Source organism: Populus trichocarpa, chromosome 1, assembly GCF_000002775.5.
Source record: "Populus trichocarpa isolate Nisqually-1 chromosome 1, P.trichocarpa_v4.1, whole genome shotgun sequence".
NCBI lineage: Eukaryota > Viridiplantae > Streptophyta > Magnoliopsida > Malpighiales > Salicaceae > Populus > Populus trichocarpa.
This window is the reverse complement of record NC_037285.2, coordinates 26,208,321-26,229,677: the sequence shown is the minus strand read 5'-3', so window position 1 is coordinate 26,229,677 and position 21,357 is coordinate 26,208,321. Positions and strand designations below refer to the sequence as shown.

At 34.2% G+C, this 21,357-nt stretch overlaps 3 protein-coding genes across 4 annotated transcripts; 1 reads left to right on the top strand and 2 right to left on the bottom strand.

Moving 5' to 3' along the window:
* Positions 1-838: 838 nt before the first annotated feature.
* Positions 839-4,646, top strand: LOC7485682 (methylsterol monooxygenase 2-2). The gene is made up of 7 exons (XM_002298301.4): positions 839-1,069; positions 1,665-1,802; positions 2,016-2,161; positions 2,339-2,458; positions 2,570-2,782; positions 2,871-2,951; positions 4,287-4,646. The coding sequence occupies exons 1-7, from the start codon at positions 1,040-1,042 to the stop codon at positions 4,366-4,368; spliced, it is 810 nt and encodes a 269-aa protein (XP_002298337.1). The 5' UTR covers positions 839-1,039; the 3' UTR covers positions 4,369-4,646.
* A 1,668-nt stretch (positions 4,647-6,314) lies between these two features.
* LOC7485683 (probable protein phosphatase 2C 24) lies at positions 6,315-8,537 on the bottom strand. Of its 2 annotated transcripts, XM_006369483.3 has the most exons (5): positions 7,965-8,536; positions 7,717-7,874; positions 7,286-7,597; positions 7,082-7,187; positions 6,315-6,994 (listed from the first exon to the last, which is right to left on the bottom strand). In XM_006369483.3, the coding sequence occupies exons 1-5, from the start codon at positions 8,260-8,262 to the stop codon at positions 6,633-6,635; spliced, it is 1,236 nt and encodes a 411-aa protein (XP_006369545.1). In that variant the 5' UTR covers positions 8,263-8,536; the 3' UTR covers positions 6,315-6,632. The 2 variants fall into 2 exon arrangements, with proteins under 2 accessions (XP_006369545.1, XP_024449742.1); XM_024593974.2 differs by having other exon boundaries at positions 7,717-8,537.
* A 9,902-nt stretch (positions 8,538-18,439) lies between these two features.
* On the bottom strand, positions 18,440-20,474 carry LOC7485684 (tropinone reductase homolog At1g07440). Its single transcript, XM_002299811.4, has 5 exons — positions 20,146-20,474; positions 19,691-19,898; positions 19,207-19,420; positions 18,983-19,089; positions 18,440-18,765 (listed from the first exon to the last, which is right to left on the bottom strand). The coding sequence occupies exons 1-5, from the start codon at positions 20,235-20,237 to the stop codon at positions 18,586-18,588; spliced, it is 801 nt and encodes a 266-aa protein (XP_002299847.1). The 5' UTR covers positions 20,238-20,474; the 3' UTR covers positions 18,440-18,585.
* Positions 20,475-21,357: the final 883 nt, after the last annotated feature.

Here is a 21,357-nt window from a genome sequence, read left to right as displayed (position 1 = left end):
AGTAACAACTAAAAACAATTAAAAATTAATTTAACTATTCGTATATGAATAATAAATAAAATTAATATATTCTTTCATCATTTTAAATTAAATTTATGTTTTAGCTTGAGAGACTTACAAGTAATCAGAGATCACATGTTCAGAAAAAAAAAAATTCTTTAAAACAAGCACAAAATAGCTTATTAGATGTGTTTTTTTTTAAAAAACAAGGGGAATAAAAATTAATTTTCAACATAATTTTATCATTTGTTTTCATAACGCATAAATTATTGACATATTATTTTGATATTTTTTTTATTTGTGTTGGCAATCGTAAAATATTTTTTTAATAGAACCAATAATTCCAATTAAAAATATTACTTTGACTAAGATAAATAAAAAGATATTTTAATAACATAAAATCATTAATAAAAAATAAAACTACATGTTTAATAATAAAATCAAACAATTCTCTAATGAATATATTTTTTTAGATTTACAAAAATTTTGGTCCCCAGAGCGCGCGATTCTATAAACTAGTTTATTTATATTAAAGCATTGCTCTTTACATCATCACATATACGATGGAAGACCACTGAATATTAATTATTTTGGATATTAATCATTGACACAAAAGTCAAAGTACAAAATTGATTGGCTGGGGAGTTACATGGATAGAAGGACAGCACCTCACTTACCCCTTCGACCCTTTACCTTTATTGCAAAACGAGTATAATCTCCGTATTATCATTTAAAATTATAAAAAATTATCTTTTTTTAATTACTTATATAAATACATTACCAGATAAAGATGGACTGTTTAATTAATTAATTTAATTTCAGCTGTCGTTAAATCCAACACAAAAAAGAGGGAGCCCAAGAGGAAGAAAAGAAAAGAGATGGGCCAGCGATTATTCTAACTCCGGTGACAGACTGTACTGTACTGTCTCATTAACCCTGCGGCCTCATAAACCTCACTCTCACTGTCACCTCAAATCTTTTTTAAAGTTTTGTAGTGAAAATCAAAGGAACGAGGGATTAAACGAGCTTCTTCACTCTCATGGCTTCCATCATCGAATCTGGCTGGCTGGTACTTCTCTTTCTTTTCTTTTCTTCCCCTCCTTTTGTCCGCCACCAACACCTTGTTTTTTTTTTTTTTTTTTACCGGGAGATTTGATTTCTCTGGATCTGTATGTTTCCTGTTTACTAGCAATGTGAACTCAAACACATACGTATAGTTTTTGAAGCTTTACTACATAAGCTAAGTGAATGTGGAGGAGCTACTTGCATTTTTTTTTCAGATCTTTTCGTGCCTCAATGGAGACGGTTTTTTTTTGAGAAATAGAATAAAATAACATTTTTGTGATGGATTTTACATTGCTCTCTGACCATTGTGAGATTGATATCTCTCTAATTCAATTTTTAACCACTCTAAGCTTTTCTTGCCAATGTTTATCTAGGTCTGGTTATTAATTACATGTGGGGTTTTTAGTTTTTCGGTTGTATTAGTCAGTGGAAGAAACATTTGACTGATTTTAGTATCATATGTAAGCATGAAAATTGCAAACTGTGCCTATCGAACTATTAGTCTTCAACTTCAAAATGAGATGATGGAAATGTGTTTGTTTGGTCGTATACTGTGTTCCTGTAAGCTTATAAGATTAATGGTTTTCTTTTTGATGCAGTATTTGATCACGCACTTCAGTGATTTTCAGTTGGCATGTCTTGGAAGTTTCTTTCTTCATGAAAGCGTCTTCTTCTTGTCTGGACTTCCTTTCATATATCTCGAAAGGGCTGGATGGCTGAAAAAGTACAAAATTCAGGTTGCCCTCTCTCTGCTTCGCTCTTATTGCAATTCTTTTACTTGAATTTGACTAAAAGGATCTGCATGATTGATTCCAATTTGCATTGCCATTGCAATGCCTTTAGTTTCTCATTCTGTTTGGGTGAATTAGTGATATTGCGAGACTTCTTTCACAAGATTTGCTTGTGTCCTTTAATGTCGTTACTGACTACTAGTTGCTGGTCCTATGCAGATGAAAAACAACACCCCTGCAGCTCAGGAGAAATGTATTGTTCGCTTACTCTTGTATCATTTTGGTGTTAATCTACCAGTTATGCTAGCCTCCTATCCTGTCTTCAGACACATGGGCATGCAAAGTAGTCTTCCATTCCCGTCCTGGTATTTTCAGGTTCTTTATATCCTAAAGCTTTTCTTAGCCAGACAAAGTTGCGAAGAGATATATAGCTATCCTTTTATTTATTTTTGGAATAGAGTACATGTCACTGGCTCCTTTGCATACTATTTCCCATTACTTCTGGAGCATAGTTAAAAGATTATGTTTTTTTTTTCCTCCAGGAAAGTAATTCTAATGCAGATAACATTCTACTTCATCCTGGAAGATTTTATATTCTATTGGGGACACCGGTTCTTACATACAAAATGGCTGTACAAGCATGTGCACAGTATCCATCATGAGTATGTAGAGAGACTTAAATATTCTCTCGGGCATAAATTTTTTACCATCTATATCTACAAGGTGCTTTTATGTTGCACTTATGGTTTTTAATGTGCTTGTTATATGTGCAGATATGCTACACCATTTGGATTAACTTCCGAATATGCTCACCCTGCTGAGATACTGTTCCTTGGTTTTGCTACTATTGTTGGTCCTGCCATCACAGGCCCCCATCTGGTAACTTTGTGGTTATGGATGGTACTAAGGGTCCTGGAGACAGTTGAAGCACATTGTGGTTATCATTTCCCCTGGAGCCTCTCCAATTTTTTACCTTTGTATGGAGGGTGAGTGTTTAATACACCTGTATGGTTTATGATCATTTACACCTCATTTATACCATTGGTTCTGACATTTGTTTAAAAAATTTTCCAGTGCTGATTTTCATGACTACCATCACCGCTTGCTGTATACTAAATCTGGAAACTACTCATCTACTTTCACGTACATGGACTGGTGAGTTTGACCCCCTCAAAACATTATTATTTCTGTTATGTCCTTAAAATGTAAGCTATGCTAACATTTTACTTGAGTCATTTGTGGTTGACTCATTAAAGTTCACGTAAAAGGCTAAAAGGCCTACTCTGCTCCTTTTCTGGGTATTCACTCTGCAAACAATCACCTGGCTGGATTTGGTTAGCACCCTGAATCTGCATAGCTGGGTTTCTATGGTTGCTTTGCTTTTACATTATTTTACCAATCCCAGGTTGTCATAAGCTTGTAAAAGGTGCTCTCCATTACAGAGACTTACTCTACTTCACATGAATCCTTGTTAATTGAAATTATTTCAGTCCAACCCATTGTGAACTCACAAATACCATTTGAAATCCATTGAGGTGATCTTTGCTAAGATATAAGCAAACCAGTCATTCATGTGCCCTTCAAAACCTCTTTGTTGATGCACAGGTTTTTCTCCAGCTTTTGCACCATTAAGCGTGGCATTGTGAGTACCTTTTGCAATTATGGTCATAATCTTGTCCTTTATCATGATGTGGATATCAGTGCAGTGTAATGCAAAGACTTGCAGAAGCAGGGGTTTCTCGCTAGTCATGTGTCAAAACAAGTCCCAATTTATAGGGTTGTGGTGCCCTTTTTTTGTTTGCATAATTGCATGAGTGGCTGCATGCATTACCCAGTCTTTGCATGTTATGGCTTTTAGGTCCATAGGGTTTTTGACTATGCTGATTTTAACTTGTTTACTTTAGATGACTTTTTGTGCTTTATAAATGTGAGAAAGTTCAGTCTATAGAAAGGGCAGGGGGGTTGTCTAAGCTGTGATAAACTGTGCCAGGATTTAACCTCAGCCCATCATCAGCAAGTATATTAGTGTGTACTATAAGGTATCCAGTAGTATTTTTTATCAACTGATGTTTGAATGATCCCATAGACTCCCTTTAGCAAAGAATGTTTTGCATAAAATTTGCCTCTCTTTGGCTGTGGGTTACTTCGATGGAATCTTGTTCCTTGTATTGTTCTTGGTCATGCTTGTTGCACCTGCATCAATTGTTCTCCACCAGTTACAATGATGAGAGAATTTGCAGAGCGTGGCATTCATAAACTATGTAGTGTTGGCTCTGTAACAGTGACTTGCTTTCTGAGGATGATCATTTGTTATGATTGTTTGTGATGTAAGTGAGAATCATAACTGGTGTCGTCTTTCGATGCTAGGGTTCGCTGCTCGTTTACAATAGCCAAATGTCCAATTTCATACCCTCTATGGTGTGGGAAACGATAGCATATTTTCTAACTGAACATGATGTAATGGATTTTTCTCTTCTTTTATACTGTCAGGGTATTTGGTACCGATAAAGGTTACAGAAAGCTGCAAGCATTGAAGAATGCTGGAGTGGAAAATGGCGGCAAGCAAACCTAATGTAGAGAAGATTCTTTTATTTTATCTTGACATCAGATATGGGTTCCTGATATGCGGGCATCTTTGACAAGTTGTCCCAGCATTTCTCTTGTGCAAACCACCTTCTGTGTTAAGTCGATGCTCATGTTACAGCATGTTAGTATACTTTGAATCAGTGGAAAGCTTTTTCTAGACATTTTGTGCTCATCTGTTCCCTGCATAAATGGAGTTGCTGTCCCGATTTAAACCTTTTTGTTTCAAATTATTAAGAAGCATCCTTCTTCCTCTCTGGATCCCAATACCCTGTAGGCTATTTTCTAAATGCATTTTTCACCGCCGTGCTTCGCCATGATTTGACTCTTGAATTAAAGCCAGCCAATTTAGTTGACATCATGTCAGTCCACTTTCAACTTAAATGTGCTTTTTGGAGAGAGCCAATGCACGATTCCTTTATTTGTTTATTGCTGTCCTCATTATCTGCGGAATAAATGTAGTGGAGGCTGGTTGACTGGTCGAAGTATACTGGGCATCATGGCTTGGTAGGATCTTACTCATGGATCTGCATCTATATATTCTCAAAAACCTCTGATAGTAAGTGTGATTCTTCCAAATCATACAAGCCTTTCTGGCTTAACCTAATTTAAGTGCAACAGCACTACTCAGCCTGGGCTGTTCTTCTAGTGGTTGACTTTTGGCTACACTTTAGCAGAAAGCGATGTTTGCATGAATATATAGGCACTCCTTGATATCCAGGAAAACTCCTCCCCATCTGCCAAAGCTAACAATTTATTGCCTTTTGAGATGGTTCCCGTGGATGTGTAGTACAGAGATGGAGATGTATCGCGGCGCAAGGTATCTATCATTTTTCCGAGATGGCTGTATTCTTTTCCCTGTTTTCATTTTTGTGGAGACTTTTAGTGATGGTACACTTTTGCTGTCTAAAAGAGTAATCTGTTTTTCCAATTTGCAACTGCACCTAACAGGTATACCTGTATGTCTGTACCATGACTTGGGCCCTAGAGCATAAGATATTGGATGCTTTCATTCTTTTCTTTAGGGTTTCGAAGACCCCTAAAGTGTTCTTGACTTCCATATCCTTCTTGGTCCCATTTCAAGATTTTTTTTATATGAGAATTATGCTCCCTTTCTTCATAGAATCATTGAGTCACCCCATGGCTTTTACATCTTTCTTTGGACGCCACTTCTTCCCACTTCTTCCTGCTATCTGTCAATTTCCCTCCTTACTTTTCTTCCCATAAGCATATCAATGGACTCCTTCCATCTGCTTGCCTCCATGAGAAGAGTTTTTCCCCCTCGTTCCACTCTTTCTCGTATGTCTTCAAGCCATCTGATTTGAGGTTTTTGAATTGAGTATTACACTGTATTTCTTTAAATTTTGAATTTTTTAAAATTTATATATATATATATATATATATTGTTTTAATGTTTTAATATCAAAAATAATTTAAAAAAATAAAAAATATTATAAAGCACGTTAAATGCTAGAATCCCAAACATTGTTTAAACCATTATTACAATTGCTAGAATCCCAAACATTGTTTAAACCATTATTAACAAAATATATGAATTTAGAAAAATAAAAAACAATAGAAAAATTAGACCAAAAAAATCAGGTTTGAGCCTAAAATGAGGCCTAGGTGCTCGATTTAGAGTCTTTTCTGATGCGTATAACATGAATCTTTTTAGATTAGTGTAAAACTTAAATAAGCCAAATTATCAAGGGGCAATTAAAGAAACAATAATGGGAACAGAAAAAAGTCCAATAAATTTTATCTCTACCACTGCTCACTAATGGGTAAATCTCCTGTGTACCATCCTCTCCAGGGGGCAAGTCCATTTCCTTTCCCCGACTTGAAGGTTCATTTTGAGCAGTTCAAGGCCACCGGCGGCTGCTTTGGCCACAAGAAAGAATGATGCTACGAGAAATTCATTCCAAATGCACCAGAGAAAGGAAAGGGATGGTATCCGTACAACCACATAAATATTAAGGACAACATCTGGGACCTCATGGCAAAAGGATTTCATCTGGAATGGGAAAAAAAAAAATACAGCTGATGTCCTGATTTTTTTTTTTTAATCAGTTGCTGTGTTTCTACTCCCATTTTCCTCCTCACGAAGGAAATATCCTGAAAAACCCACCCACAATTTTTTTTTTGTTTATTAAAAAAGCTAACCTTATCGGGACCTTATCACCCAGCCCTCTAAAAAATGAGAGAGGAGAATCAGAAGAGGAGATGATAAGATCCGTGTAATAGGTTGCTTTGCTACGTGTCTTTCCTTAAATTCACCACGACAACGCTTACATTGTCTGTACTATGCCTGGCCAGCGCCATCTTCGTCAGCAACATTGATGCCTCAGAGCACGCCTTGTCCGACATTTCCCCACTTCCGCTGCTGCCGGCGGGTATCCCCACAGCCTCATTGTTCTCCACCAGTCTAGGAGAACACGGAGCCGGCGCGTGCCCTTTCCCTCTCAAACACGTACGCGCCACCACACATGCTGTCTCGTTGGAGACCACGTCCCAGAGACCATCGCTTGCTATTATCAAGCAATCATCCTCGGCCGTTCGATCCATTATTGTTACCTCTGGCTCGCAACTAACGTACGGCTTTAGATAGTTATCACCTGTGGTTCGATCGGAAAATGGTAATGTCAGATCAGTTCATGGTTTCAGCTTTTAACTGAGCAATCGGGTCTTGCTAATATATTTACCTATGGCTCTTGACATGGCCAGAACTCCAAGAACCCTTGGGCCGTCCCAGTAGATGACCCGGCCGCCAGCGTTTTCGATCCGGTTCAGCTCGTCTGGACGGTCAGGCTGTTGGCACGAATAACGAGGAGATCAAGTGAGTTTTTAAGCTGGAAAGTTACCAGAAATAACACGAAATGTGACTGATGTGGATATTAATCGCAAACCTTGTGATCGGAAGACAAAGGGAGTGGTTTCCCATTACGACACAAGACAGCTCTTGAATCCCCACAATTAGCGACAACGATTTTGTCAGGAGATACAACTGCAACAACAGCAGCGGATCCAACAGCATCACATTCTGGAGTTTGCATCTCACACTTGCAATTCGCCCGAACCTCCACCCCTTGATTCCACGCTATTACTTCCTTGTCCATCCGCCTAAAGCTTCTTTCCATTGCGCTTTTCCACCCCTCCTTGATCCCCCCAAACTCCTCTTTCACCAGCTCATGCAATCTCTCCTTACACTTTACTGCCACCTACACAAAGACACAGAGAGACAGAAACTAAAATGAGTTCACATTTCATTTGATTGTCCCAAAAAAAGAAAACCAAATTAAACAAAATCTAGTAGCTGTTTGATTTTTGGAAACCGTACATGAGAACAACCGTGGCCATCGTAGACACCAAAGAAGTGCAACTCAGTTGTGGTTTCCTGGTCTTTCCGACAGAATGAAGGGTGAATCGCTACCGCATCTTCCATGTCTCTTCTCCTTCCACAAACCGAAGCCACCCCGAATTTTGGAAACAACTGATCTGGATCGATTAAAGATGTTGATAAAATTGAGGGACTTGAAGTTAGATTCAAAGAGTATTGCCTCGAAATTATGTTCTCTGATGATTTACCTTTCTCAAACGGTTTATTTTCATCTGGGTGTTCAGCACCACAGTTCTCCACTGCGTTCTGACAGTCACGAGAACACGGGCTAATATTACTACCACTACGAGTACTACTGTAAACTTGCAGTTTCTGCCTTTTATGGGTACCCATGTCATCAGCTTCTGTCTCTGTTGAGGCCACTCCTGCCACGAATCTGAGCCGTCTAATCTCCATTCTTCTCCGTCTAGCTATTCTTGAACTTGGCTCACATGACGTTGACGATGCCTCGTTCTCACTCACTACTCCACGGTAAATCTCGGCCATTGATATAACACTAAATTATCACTCCTACCACAAAATCTTCAGCACTAATCTAATTGAACTTCATTCCATACCTCCTCTTCGTTAATTAGTTTTCTATTTGTTTTCTTTATGTGGGGTTACGGGATTGAAATTGGGAAAGAGAAATACTGCAGAGATAGATGAGAGCGTTCGCGCGCTTGAGCGAGAGCTTTAAAAGCACAAAGGCATGTCTTGGGCAGCTCTGAGCATGGTTGCCACGGGTAGCCTGCCTATCACCGTCACGGGCAAAGCAGTAAGTATTTGTGGCGTGGCGTAGATGTGGACTGTTTGGAAATGCGCCAGATTTTTTTAAGAGAAAGATATATTAAAATAGTATTTTTATATTTTATAAAATTATTTTTATATTTTTACATGAAAATAATATAAAAATTAAAAAATCTTAAAAATACAATTAAACTGCAATACAAAACATCACATCAAACACATATCCACCGTTTGATCTAACCTCCTCGTCAACAATCAAAAAAGTCTAGCTATGTGGCCCAATGATGTCTGAACACGACCGTAATAGGTACTAGCTTTCCTGACACGCATGTGGTCCTGGGAAAATACCTTTTCGGTATTTTCAACTTTAAATTCTCAAATGTTGAAAAATTTGGATGAGAAGTTGGAAACACGTGTCTACATCGTAGAATACGAGATTGAAGCCAGTGCCTTTAAAATCCCGACTTTATTCCTTCCTGCTCTTCTGGCCCTATCAAAATGCGTTACGTTAACAGCTGTTGACGTTGACGTCTTGGACCCACATGTCCCAGTCGTTGATGCTTGATAGAATATCAGAACATCTATCAAAGTCACTGATCCTGGACACGTGTCAAAGATTGAAATCCTTCAAGGACCCCATTCTCTTCAAAGTTACAGTAAAGTTGATCGAAGGTGCTTACCCATCACGCTCGTCCAGCAGGAGATTTTTCCCATCAAGTTTCGTTACTGCTAGATACATGACCCGCGCAATTGCTGGTTAATTTTTTTTACATAAATAAAATAAAATAAATATTAATATTTGTTAGGTTTTTCTGTAAAATTATATTCAAAAGTTTTGGGTTTAACTGCAACGTCTAATTCAAAAGTAATATTTATAATAACATTAAATTTGTATAATCTAAGTTTAAGTGAGTTTATCTGCAATATCAGATCTAATAGTCTTGGATGTGGGTCTGGCCGCAAGGTTTTGTCATAAAAGTGTGATAATTAAATAGATTAATGAAAAGAAAAAAAAAACTAACAGGAAGAAAAAAAACTAACGAAGAAAAAGAAAAAAATCTGAATTAACTGGGTTCACCCTTCAACCCAGGTTAACTCGTCAAATCTGGGATTTGCGTCATGAAAGTTTGATAACTAAATAGAAAAAAAAAATTAACGGGTTAACTGGGTTAAACCGTCAAACCAGGTTAACCCGTCAAGCCCGAGATACGTGTCATGAAAGTTTGATAATTAAATAGAAAGAAATTTAACATTAACAAACTAAACTAAATGAAAAAAAATTAATTAAAAAGAAAAAAATAAAATAAAATTCAGGATTAACCCGTCAAACTCGGGATCCGTGTCATGAAAATCTGATAACTGAATAAAAAAAATTTAACATTAACAAACTAAATTAAAAAAAATATTAAAAGAAAAAAACACCAGACCTAATAGCCTTAGATGTGGATCTGGCTGCAAGGTCGTGTCATAAAAGTATGATAATTAAATAGATTAATGAAAAATAAAAAAGCAAAGAAAAAAAATCAACATGAAGAAAAAGAAAAAAATCGAATTAACTGGGTTAACTCTTTAACTCAGGTTAACCCGTCAAACCTGGGATCCGTGCCATGAAAGTTTGATAACTAAATAGAAAAAAAAAATTGACGGGTTAACTGGGTTAAACCGTCAAACCAGGTTAACCCGTTAAGTCCGGGATATGTGTCATGAAAGTCTGATAATTAAATAAAAATAAATTTAACATTAACAAATTAAACTAAATGAAAAAAATTAATTAAAAAAAAAGTAAAAAAAAAATTCCGGGTTAACCCGTCAAACTCGGGATATGTGTCATGAAAATATGATAACTAAATAAAAAAAATTATTAAAAGAAAAAAAACATAAAAAAAAGCAAAAAAAAAATTAAATAAAAACAGAAAAAAATAAATAAAAACAGAAAAAAACAAAAAAAAATTAAAAACGAAAAAGAAAAAAAAAGACAGCTAGTATTTTAGTATATGTTATTATTATTATAAGTATAATTATAATATATAAGTTATATTATAATAATATATAAGTACAGGCGTGGGGAAACGCGTTTTAGAATATTACTTAATTTCTTCGGAGAAAACCCAATATATATCTTGTTGATGGCATGGAATCATTCTAAAGCATGGTTTTGGTTAATCGTCTGTTGGGTTTTTGTATTTAAAAAAAATAATATTTTTTTTTCTTTAAATTAATTTTTTCACATTGTTTTTTGATTTTATAAATAGATTTTAAAAAATAATATATATATTTATAAAAAAAAATATATTTTTTAAAAATTATCATGTAACACCAAACAGGTTCTAAAACTGGTTGCGAAAGATGCAAATTTTCATCTATTTACTTTGTACCTTTTGTTTGCTTTGCGAGGAAAAGTATTGATAAGATTAAATGAAAAATTAACTTCCATAGATGAAAATATTTCCAAAGCTAATAAATAGATTAAAATGTTAAATGTATTGCCGCACTTGAAAAAATTTAAGTCAGCAATGTGGTGGAAGAAAATAGACTTTAGGAGTGTGAAGAACTTTTAATATTGTATATTTGATATTGTGGTGTGAAATGTTTTTTAAAATTAATTTTTGTTTGAAAATATATTTTTTTAATTTTTTAATATTAATATATCAAAATCATAAAAAAAATACTAAAAAATAAATTAATACCTTTTCAAATGAAACTCATCTTAAAATAAAAGCTATCACATAGCTCAAACACTCTTTTAAATTAACATTGTGGTGAAAGAAAAGAGATTTAAAGATTGTCTTGGCGTGTGTTTTATACGTGAAGAGATGATGCCTTTTTTTGGTTAAAGAGGAGTTAAGTCTTTATATCCAGGTAATGGAGTTTCTTTTTGAAATTTAACATAATAATATTTTTGATAAAATATCATAGTTTATAAAATATTTAGAAAAATAACACATTTTAGCAAGTTTAAGATAATATACACATTTTAGCAAGTTTCAGATAATATATGTGACTCGCGAGTTGGTAGTGTTAATAGTGGCTCTATCAAATTGTAAAATGACATGGCGGAATTTACAATAAATAAAAAAGGAGAGAGATAGAGAAAATAGGCTAAAAATACACTAAAACTCTAATGACGCATTACTGGTATCGTCAAAAAGATATCAACAAGGTAAATCTAATGATACTGAGAAACCAACAATACATAGAGTGAGCCACACAAGTCGTCCAAATCTAGGGGTCACTAAACTTAGGATAGTTCGCGTGCTTACCTCAATCATTGTTAGTGACCTTATTTGGTGTCAATGAATTTCTATCATCGAGATCTTTTTTATAGTATTGGTGGTGTTGTTATTGGTGTGCCTCCTAGTCTTATTCTTTTTTCTCTTTCTCTATTTTCTTTCTCTCCTATGTCCTCCCTGTAATTTGTGAAGAGAGAGGAGAGAGAAAAAAGTAAGAAAAAAAATAAAAAGATCGTGAAGACACATTAAAACTCCGATAAGAACATTACCAATACCATCATAAATATCTCAACAAGATAAATTCCAATACACAAAAAAAGGTCATTGACGATGACAAAGTGAGCCACATGAGCCACCCGAAAGTTGAAATGCTCACTTGTCTTTGGGTAGCTTGTGTAGCCTACTCCGCTCACCATTGATGATTTTTCTTATTGTCGCTAGATTCCTCTCATCAAGATCTTTTTTATGATACACGTGTTGTCCTCATTGGAGTTTCGGTGTGTCTCAAAGATCTATTTTTTATCTTTATTTTTTGTCTCTCTTATTTCTTTATTGTAATTTCTTGGAAGCCATTTTACACCTTTTTTTTTTAGTTTAACGTGGGTGTTCGGATCAGCTTGCGCGCACCTCGACTAATCCCACGGGCCCTGAAGTTAACGACCATGTAAGCCTCCAGTGGCCATCATATGAGCAACCACAGGGCTCGAACCTGAGACCACAGAGGGAGCAAACCTCTTGATCCCAAGTTCTTACCACTGGGCCACCACCTAGATGGTTAGCCATTTTACACTTTGAGAGGGTTGCTTATGACACTTGCAACTCGCAAGTTCCATATGTCATCTGTGTTCAACCCCTTCTCTTCACAAAAGGATAAGATTCATAGGTTATAAATACATCATGAATCCTTCAAACTCTAAATTCACAACCTCTTCATTCTTAATTTTTTTTACATACATATTTTCAGAGTATATCTTTTTAAAATATCATTTTATATTTTTCTATGTAAAGTTATTGACTTAACCATCTGAGAGTTTTCACACTCATAGCATATATGTTTTTAAAATCTATCTTTTTAATATATCATTTTACGTTTTCTCTTTACAAAGTTATTGACTTAAGCATTTAAAAGTTCAAATAATCATCAAATAAATTTTTTTGAAAATATCAGATATCAATCATATTAGTTCAGAAAACATTACTAACTAACAACAACCAATCACTTAAACTTTTCATATTAAACTACATAACTGAATAAATAAATAAATTATTTAAAATAAAAATTTAATCAATTATCTAATATATCATCTCTATTTCTAAAGGTAAACGTAAACGGAGTTTCAAAATCAGAACACGTCAGAGCAGAACACGTGGGACCAAACTATGGATGGTGTAAAAAAGTGGTGTTTGCTGTGGCAGGGAAAGGGAAGGGGGTTGCAAGAGAGGGAAAGCAGCAATGACGGACACGTTTCGGGAAGAGCAGAAACTCGTGGAAGGTTTGGTGAAACACTGAGGTTTGAAAGCAGGGGAAGCTGGTTACGTGGTGGTAAGCACTTGGGTTTAATGAAGGGTGGATTTATTGCATGTTTTACAAGTTGCTAGCTGGTTTTCTGCATGGGAGATGAGGAGCGCGTAGTTTTCCAGTAGCTTGTCTGCATAACATTTGGCGCAGTGATGGAATCCGTAAGCATGCGAATGATAAAGCAAAAGGATTGGTATGAGCTGAGGGAGAATCAGAGGCTGACACCTCCACTGGTTCCAAAGTTGTATCTGGCAGCACGGCAGCCCAAGGATCTAATGAAGCTTTCATGACTCTGTGTGTTTTCCCTGTACGAGCGTCAGTGCTGGCATGCTAACAGCTTGCTTGATTTCCCCTCATGAACACGAAGGTCAAGGAGTCCATTTATTTATTCCTCAAGTGATGTATATACGCGAGGATTGAGGGAGTGATGTATAACCTGCAATTTAAACGATTAATAATGCCCTTCGTTTTATTTCAATTCGGATCATTTAGTCGGTGAACTACGCGAAAATCCAGTTGCCAAAGCTTTTTGCGGCCAAGTAATGAATCTATAGTTTGTTAGGAATATTTAGAATGGAAATAATTATAAAATTTGTATGGAGACTTGAAAATATTATTTTTAAGATGTTTATTTATTCCACACAGAGCCAACACTTCTAGAATACAACTAAATCCTCTAAACCTCTAAAAAAATAAAAAGATAAAACCAAGAAAAAAAATATTTTTATTGTGTTTTTTTCTGTATAGTAACATGTTTTTATAAACTTAAAACATAACGATAAAATAATATGATTATTCATTAAACAATATGATTGTTGATGAAATACTATGACTGTTTATCAAACAATATGATTGTTAATGAAATAATATGATTGTTTATCAAACAATATAGCTGTTCATGAATCAATATAACTATTCTTATTAAGTTTCAAGTTCTAAATACTATCTTTTGATATTATAAATATCAATATAATAATATATTAGACATTCAAATAGAAAAGTTTATCTATTATGACTTAATTTACTATATAATTGAAATCCTTACTTAAAAACTTTAGAAAGATATTTTTTTATAATATAAAATAAATATATATATTTTTTATTCGTTTACAAATTACACCAATCCAATTCCCCGGTTACCCGTTTGTGCATGGGTGACTGGGTGTTCATGTTTTCCAAGACGCAGGCAGGAATGCTCCATGTGCACCAGACATGCATGATCTCGGTCACGGTCACCGCTATTATCTACAAAATTAACCTGTGTGGGTTTCCTAATCTTCGACACGCGCGGACGGACGCTTTAACCTTTGACTGAAGAGGGTGTTTTCTTTTTTCTTTTTTTAGAATTTTAGACAATTAATTGAATTTCTTTTTTTTTTCTTTTTTTCAATTTAACCAGTTGATTTGATCATCTATCTACTTTATGTGGCAGCGAACGTACTACGTAGCGTCCTGCTCATTCTAATTTTTAGAGGAAACCTTGATTCTGAAATATTAAGATTCTTCGTATCCTTGTATTTGGAAGATCTATTTAAAAGCTTCCAAAATCAAGAATTTGTTCATACATCATTTTTCATTTTAGATTTGGCTTCAATTCTTCTTCATTTATTTTTTTTTTTCAAAATGATAGGAGGTGCATTCAATAATAAGAGTTTCACTGTGCTAAATATAATAAGTGAGTTTATTTTTGTGTTTTCGTTATTTTTTAAATGCTGATATAAAAAATAAAAAAAATATTTTAATATATTTTTAAATTAAAAATATTTTTAAAAATATTCTACGTCACAATATCAAAAACATACATTTTCATTAATAAAACTTAAGATTTTTACAGGTAATTCTCGAACCTTACAATTATTTATTTATTTATTTATTAAATACATATGGATTTAACAGTTCTAACATTTTATAACACTAAAAAATTAAGATTAATTTCTTAACAGCTAAACCAACTCTTTAAAATACTATATAATTGAAATACATTAAAACAAAAGTTAAAAGAGCTAGTACTTTCACTTTACATAAGCTCATATTTTGTTGTAGATTCATGTAATAAAATAATTATTCTTATATAAAATCACTTAACTTGATGGTGGGGTAAAATATTTTTTTATGGGATTTATTTGTCATTATCATATTAATTAGGAGATAACTTGATTTTTTTTATATATATTATGTACATGATTAAATAACTTAAATATTCTTAAAATAAAAAAAATAAAAATTAGGAAAAAAGGCTTTCTGGTCTTTTAATGCTTTGCTTGCACAATAAAATAATTACATTACCCTTAAAAACAAAAAAAGTAAAACTGACGTCCAATTTCATTTTCATTGTTTCATCATGTTTTTTATTATTTATCATCAATTTTAATAAGGAGTAATTTAATCTTTCAACAACTATGAATATAATTAGAAAATTTAAAGTGGATGGCGCATGCATAGTAAATGGGAGACGCTAGCGCTTTTTGGGCAACAACTCCTGGCTATCAAACATCGCCTTTGACAAAAATCTTGAAAGTGTTGCGTCGTTCTCTTTCTTATGGTCAGACATGTGTGAATGGCAAAGTAGTGACTCTTGTGATTTTTTTTCTTTTCCTCCATCTTTTCTCTCTTACCGTCTTAAATTTCACGTCAGCCTTTTAAGAAATCAAATATGTCCTATCATTTTGTATTTTTATCAATTTTGATCTATTGTTTTTTTATTCCTATTTGTTTTGATTTTAAGGCTGTTTGAAGATGATTTTTTTATTTTGTCTTTTAGCATTTTATTTCATTTAAATTTTGTATCCAATTTGATCATTATTATTTTGATTATCATTTTTTCAATACCTTTCTTGATTTATTTCTGTATTTTATTTTATTTAATCTTTGTATCCAATTTAATCCTCATTCTTATTTTTTTTTTGTTATTAGTTCTTTTTTTTTTTTCAACTTCACTCCTCAATATTTCATCTCTTTTAATTTTTGTATCCAAATCTGGTCTTCATTCTTAGAATTTTTTTTGGATAATTAGAAATTTTGCTTCGTGATTTTTTTATGTTTTCTTTATAAGGGGTAATTCTAGTCTCGCGACTAGGTCACGAGCTTTAAAGATTAGCCCATTTTTTTTTAACGGATTTTTTTCAATTTCATTTGTCAATATTAGGTTATTGGACCTTGAGCTTCATGATCTTTTTTTTTTATTATTTTCTTTATGTGGAGTTATCCTAATTTTATATCCTATGTGACAAAATAGTTGAGTTGATCCAAGATAATTTTCTTTAAATTGATTGATTTTCCAGTTTTGCCTTTCATCATATAGTTTGTTTGAGAGTTGATCTCTATTGTTTTATTCAATTATTTCTATGCCGACTTATCCTGGTCTCTTAATAAGACGTGAATTCAATATACCGACTCGAGTTATATTTTTTTTTAAAAAAAATTAAATTTTTTAAGTTCATCTTTCAATGTTGCTTTAGTTCTCAATTTCTTTCATTTTGTTCATCTTGTATGATGAAGGATCTATTTGGAAGTGTGGTTACAGTTGCTTTTCATGCCGAAATGCATCAAAATGATATATTTTTATTTTTTAAAAATTATTTTTAAGATCAGCACATCAAAACAATCCAAAACATAAAAAAATTAATTTTTAACAAAAAAAAAATTAAAACTTTTTAGAAACGGGTTGACATCCAACATTTTTATTTATTTACTTGTTTACATCGATGCATGAATTTGTAGGCCAGTGAGTGTGGTAGCGCGCTAACATTTGTTCAAATACTGGGTCGATGGGACAAACACTCTTTCTTGCGTCAGCAATAGAAGATAAATCAAATTAATATTTTTTAATTATTTTAATATATAAATATTAAAAATAAATTAAAATAGTAATTATATAAAAAAATTAATATATTTTTAATTAAAAAATTTTATGCATCCCATTACTAACCACACCACGCTTGTTTGGCATTGCGGCTGCTGTTGTGGTTGTGGTTTGAAAAAGTTGTTTTATAAAAAGTACTTTTAGTTGAGGTTGGTTTGGAAAAATATATGTTTGGTTAAAACTGTGGTTAAAATTGAGGTTGACCAAAAAGTAATTTAATGTGTTTGGTTAAGAATGCTTTTGAAATTGAGGTTATAAAATAATTTTAAAAAATATATATTAATATTGATGGTTTTTAATTTAAATATTATAGATTTAACTATTACTATTATATCATGAAATAAATAATACTTTATATAAAATATTTTTTTTTTGTTCCATTAAACTATCTACAATTTCATCACGTATGAAATGCATCCTACAAGAACTATATTTTTCACAAATTTCTTAAGAGTGCAACAACATCAGGTAAAATATAATCAGAAATAAAATTAGGATTGCGATCAAATTTTGCAAATGTTACATCATCAAGTGATCTTCGTCTAATTTATATAGTGTCATTAAATAATGTTTAACACTAGTTTTTTTAATAAAACACAATTAAAAATATATTTTTTTATTTTGTTGGGTCGGACCCGGTTCAATAGCTTCGAACCGGACCGGTCCAACCGGAACAGTGGAGCCATGCTCCATTGTTAATGGAATAAAAAGGAATAAAACCCATGAACAGTGGAGCATGCTCCACTGTTCATACGTTTTATTCCTTACAAGAAGTAGCTCCTGGCTGCTTCTTGGAAACTTGTGGCACACCACAGTTACAAGTGGGTCCCACAAAGAAAAAACTGATTTTCTTACCTTACCAAACATTAATAAATAGTTGTGGCTGCGGGTGAACTTCACCCGCAGCCACAACACCAAACACCCGCTTAATAAAAGTGAAAGGAATTGTACTTCTATGCTTTGAAAACAATTAAGACTTTTGTTTAACCAATATTTTTTTAATTAAAAAAAGATACATTTCATTAATTTAAACATCAATCACAACATCATATATGATGAATCAAATTCTCGAAAAAAATGATGGGCTAAACCTAATAAGAGGATAAAAAACCAAATACGTACTTATCGATAGATTTCTAACTCATTGTTAGTTGCCTGCTAGCTGCAGATACCAAGAAATTCTTCGCAGGATATTTGCCAATTTTAATAAATTCTTCACAGGATGGTAGTAGAAATCATTGATTTACAGAGGCTTGTTAAGGGAACCAAGAGATTTTCCATGACATCATATTTGCATCGATGGAGCACCAGATCGAGCAGAGCTGGAAAAAAACTGACTTCTTCTTTATTTCTCAAGACCCAAATACAACCAGTATAAGAGACTTAAATACATGCATATGGTAATAGCAAGGAAATACGATGGACCGTACATCGTCCAAATCCCTCACGAAATGGTTCTAATTCAAGTTTTACACAGTGAGACCATTCACAGTAAATCCTCCATCAACACAAATGACTTGTCCTGTTATATAAGAGGCTGCAGGCATGCATAGAAATGCCACCAAAGAAGACACTTCCTTCGGCTCTCCAAGTCGTCCCATTGGAGTGCGAGCCTCAACAGCCTTCAAAAACAATTCATTCTCCAGATCCTGAAACACGAAACACGTTAAAGAATCACTCAATCCCCAAAACTTAAACTGCCAGGTGATAATCTATATTTAACAGCATTGATTTTAATTCAAATCATAAAAGTCATATTAATTAACAACAAAAGGCACATGGGTGTGTTTCAGCAATGTTCATGCTCGCTAGCTAGCTGACAAAGAGCACAGCACAATTACACAAGCATGTATAAAACATTCTTACACGCTCAACAAGTGGAGTTCTGATTAACCATGGCGCAACGGAGTTGGCCCTTATATTGTCTTTTGCCCACTCGCATGCCAAGTTCTTTGTAAGTTGGTTTATTGCTCCTGCAAGTAAGCACACAAAACTCACAACCTTCAAATATCTACTCTTCATTTCTGAGCGGATGGCTAGCTAGGTTGAAACAAAAGTCAATCAGATTAAGAAAACATTGAACTCGGTACCTTTAGTTGCTCCATATAGGCTAACACTCACTGATACCACACCAGAAACAGAAGACATAAAGACGATGTTTCCTGCTCCTGAGTTTTTCAAAAGAGGATGTGCAAGTTGGCACAGATGGTAGGCAGATTCGAAGTTGGTACTCAGGTAAAGTGAGATATCTTCGGGAGTGACGTCAATGGTCCTCTGAAAATATAGTATCCCAACATTGTTGACCTAGAGAAACAGGATTTGGTAAATTATTAGCTCGAATTAATTTTCAAGAAACAATATAAAATTGAATCGGTACAAGAACAGCATTTTATATTGAGCTCTTAAGCAAGGCAAAATTAAAATACTATTAAATGCTAATGAACCAGGGGGGGTCAGAATTGAACCCAAAATCTCCAAGAACTGAAAGTATAGATCTTAATTGCTCTTTAACACTAATAAACTAGCTTATACTCGCGATGCTTTTGCAAGAGATGTCAATAAAGGGTGACTTACAAGGATATTAAGTTTCCCATCGAACTGAGAGGAGACCGTGCTCATTAACTTCTCTCGTTCAGTTCTAGAGGAAACATCGCAAACCGAACCCGTGACTTTGAAACCCTTCATCTTCCATTCCTGTAAGCATTCATTGAGCACAGACTCAGTCCTCGCACATGTATGGATGGTGGCACCTAGCCCTGCCAATTCCTCCACAATAGCATGCCTGACCATATAAAACAAATTCAGCAAATAGTTAGCCAGCACAAGGGAAAGTCGGACAAAGGAGGCTAAATGAAGTCTCAACGAGGAAACAGGACGAATCGTAAGATCATATATTTGCGAACAGACATTAAGTGACTGGCTTTTTGGAGAAATTTAACATCAAATTACACTGAGCTGAACTGAACTGTAAGGTTTCGATGAACAGGGACGAGTGAAGAGCAAGGAAAAGAAGGAAGAGAGATATTTACCCGAGTCCCTTACTTCCACCGGTGACAAGAGCTGTCATTCCGTGGAGTAGCCATCTATTGTCCCTGCTGGAATTGCAATCTGCTTGGGCCATCTTCTCTGATTCCTCTCCAACTTCCTTATCCTTTCGAACTTAGATATGGCATAGCCAAGTTATAGATCCAATCGAATTAGACGTGGAGAAAAGTTACAAATTTACAATCGAAGACTTGGGTCTGCATACGACTTCAACACTTTGCGATGGATTAGTTGGCTGTTGGCATTCGAGAGGTGGGGCTCCAAGCGCACCTTGACTTAAAAATGAAGGAAATTAAGATGGTGCTAAGAGAAGTGGTTGTTTTTTTCATTGTATAAAAACCTACGCAACATATAAAAACAAATCATAGTACCTTTATTACGCACACATTCTTTGGAGTATATTTAAATAATTGTATTTTTAATTAAAAATATACTAAAATAATATTTTTTATTTTTTAAATTTATTTTTAATATTACCGTATCAAAGCAATATAAAAATATTAAAAGATAATTGAAAACAAAAAAAAACAAGTGCACCGATAGGCGCATGGGCCCCGTTACCCATGTGAAAAGGAAAAAAATCCGACCGAGGAAGGTTCTATGCCGAAATAGTCAAAAGCAGCCCCGTTACACCAAAGTCACTCTACAGTTATTGCTCTTCGAAATAAGCATTCGAGGAACCCTATTTGCACTGCTTCGAGACCGTCTGTGCAAAAGGCAGGGTGGGTTAATTATGAATCATGCATGACCTCCTAAATCGAACACGAAATCGCCTATGCCTTTTGTTTTTCGTGATTTTATTTCGGATTGTGATCTTGAAAAAATATCGAGTTCCAGTCTGAGAAATATATAAAATATTCTATCTATATATCCTTTTATTTATATATAGCAAAACGAAAAGGAGATAAAATCCAACCTCGATGGAAAACATATTATCCAAACTAGGAAAATACACAAAGTACTTTGATAACAAATGACCTCCCTTCGTTAAAATGGTAATGGAGGGATCACTGTTAATTTCAGGGCGGGCGCCTGGTCAAGAAAGGGGTGCCACTGCTACGTATAATCCAAATTCTACTAAACTTTTCAAGTTCGTAGAATGTAGGTATTTCTTTTCTTTTGGTGGTCGTTTCAAACATTGTAATTTCCGTGTAGCTTAAGATGTTTTGGGTCCAATTTTCCTGTTGACCACACGG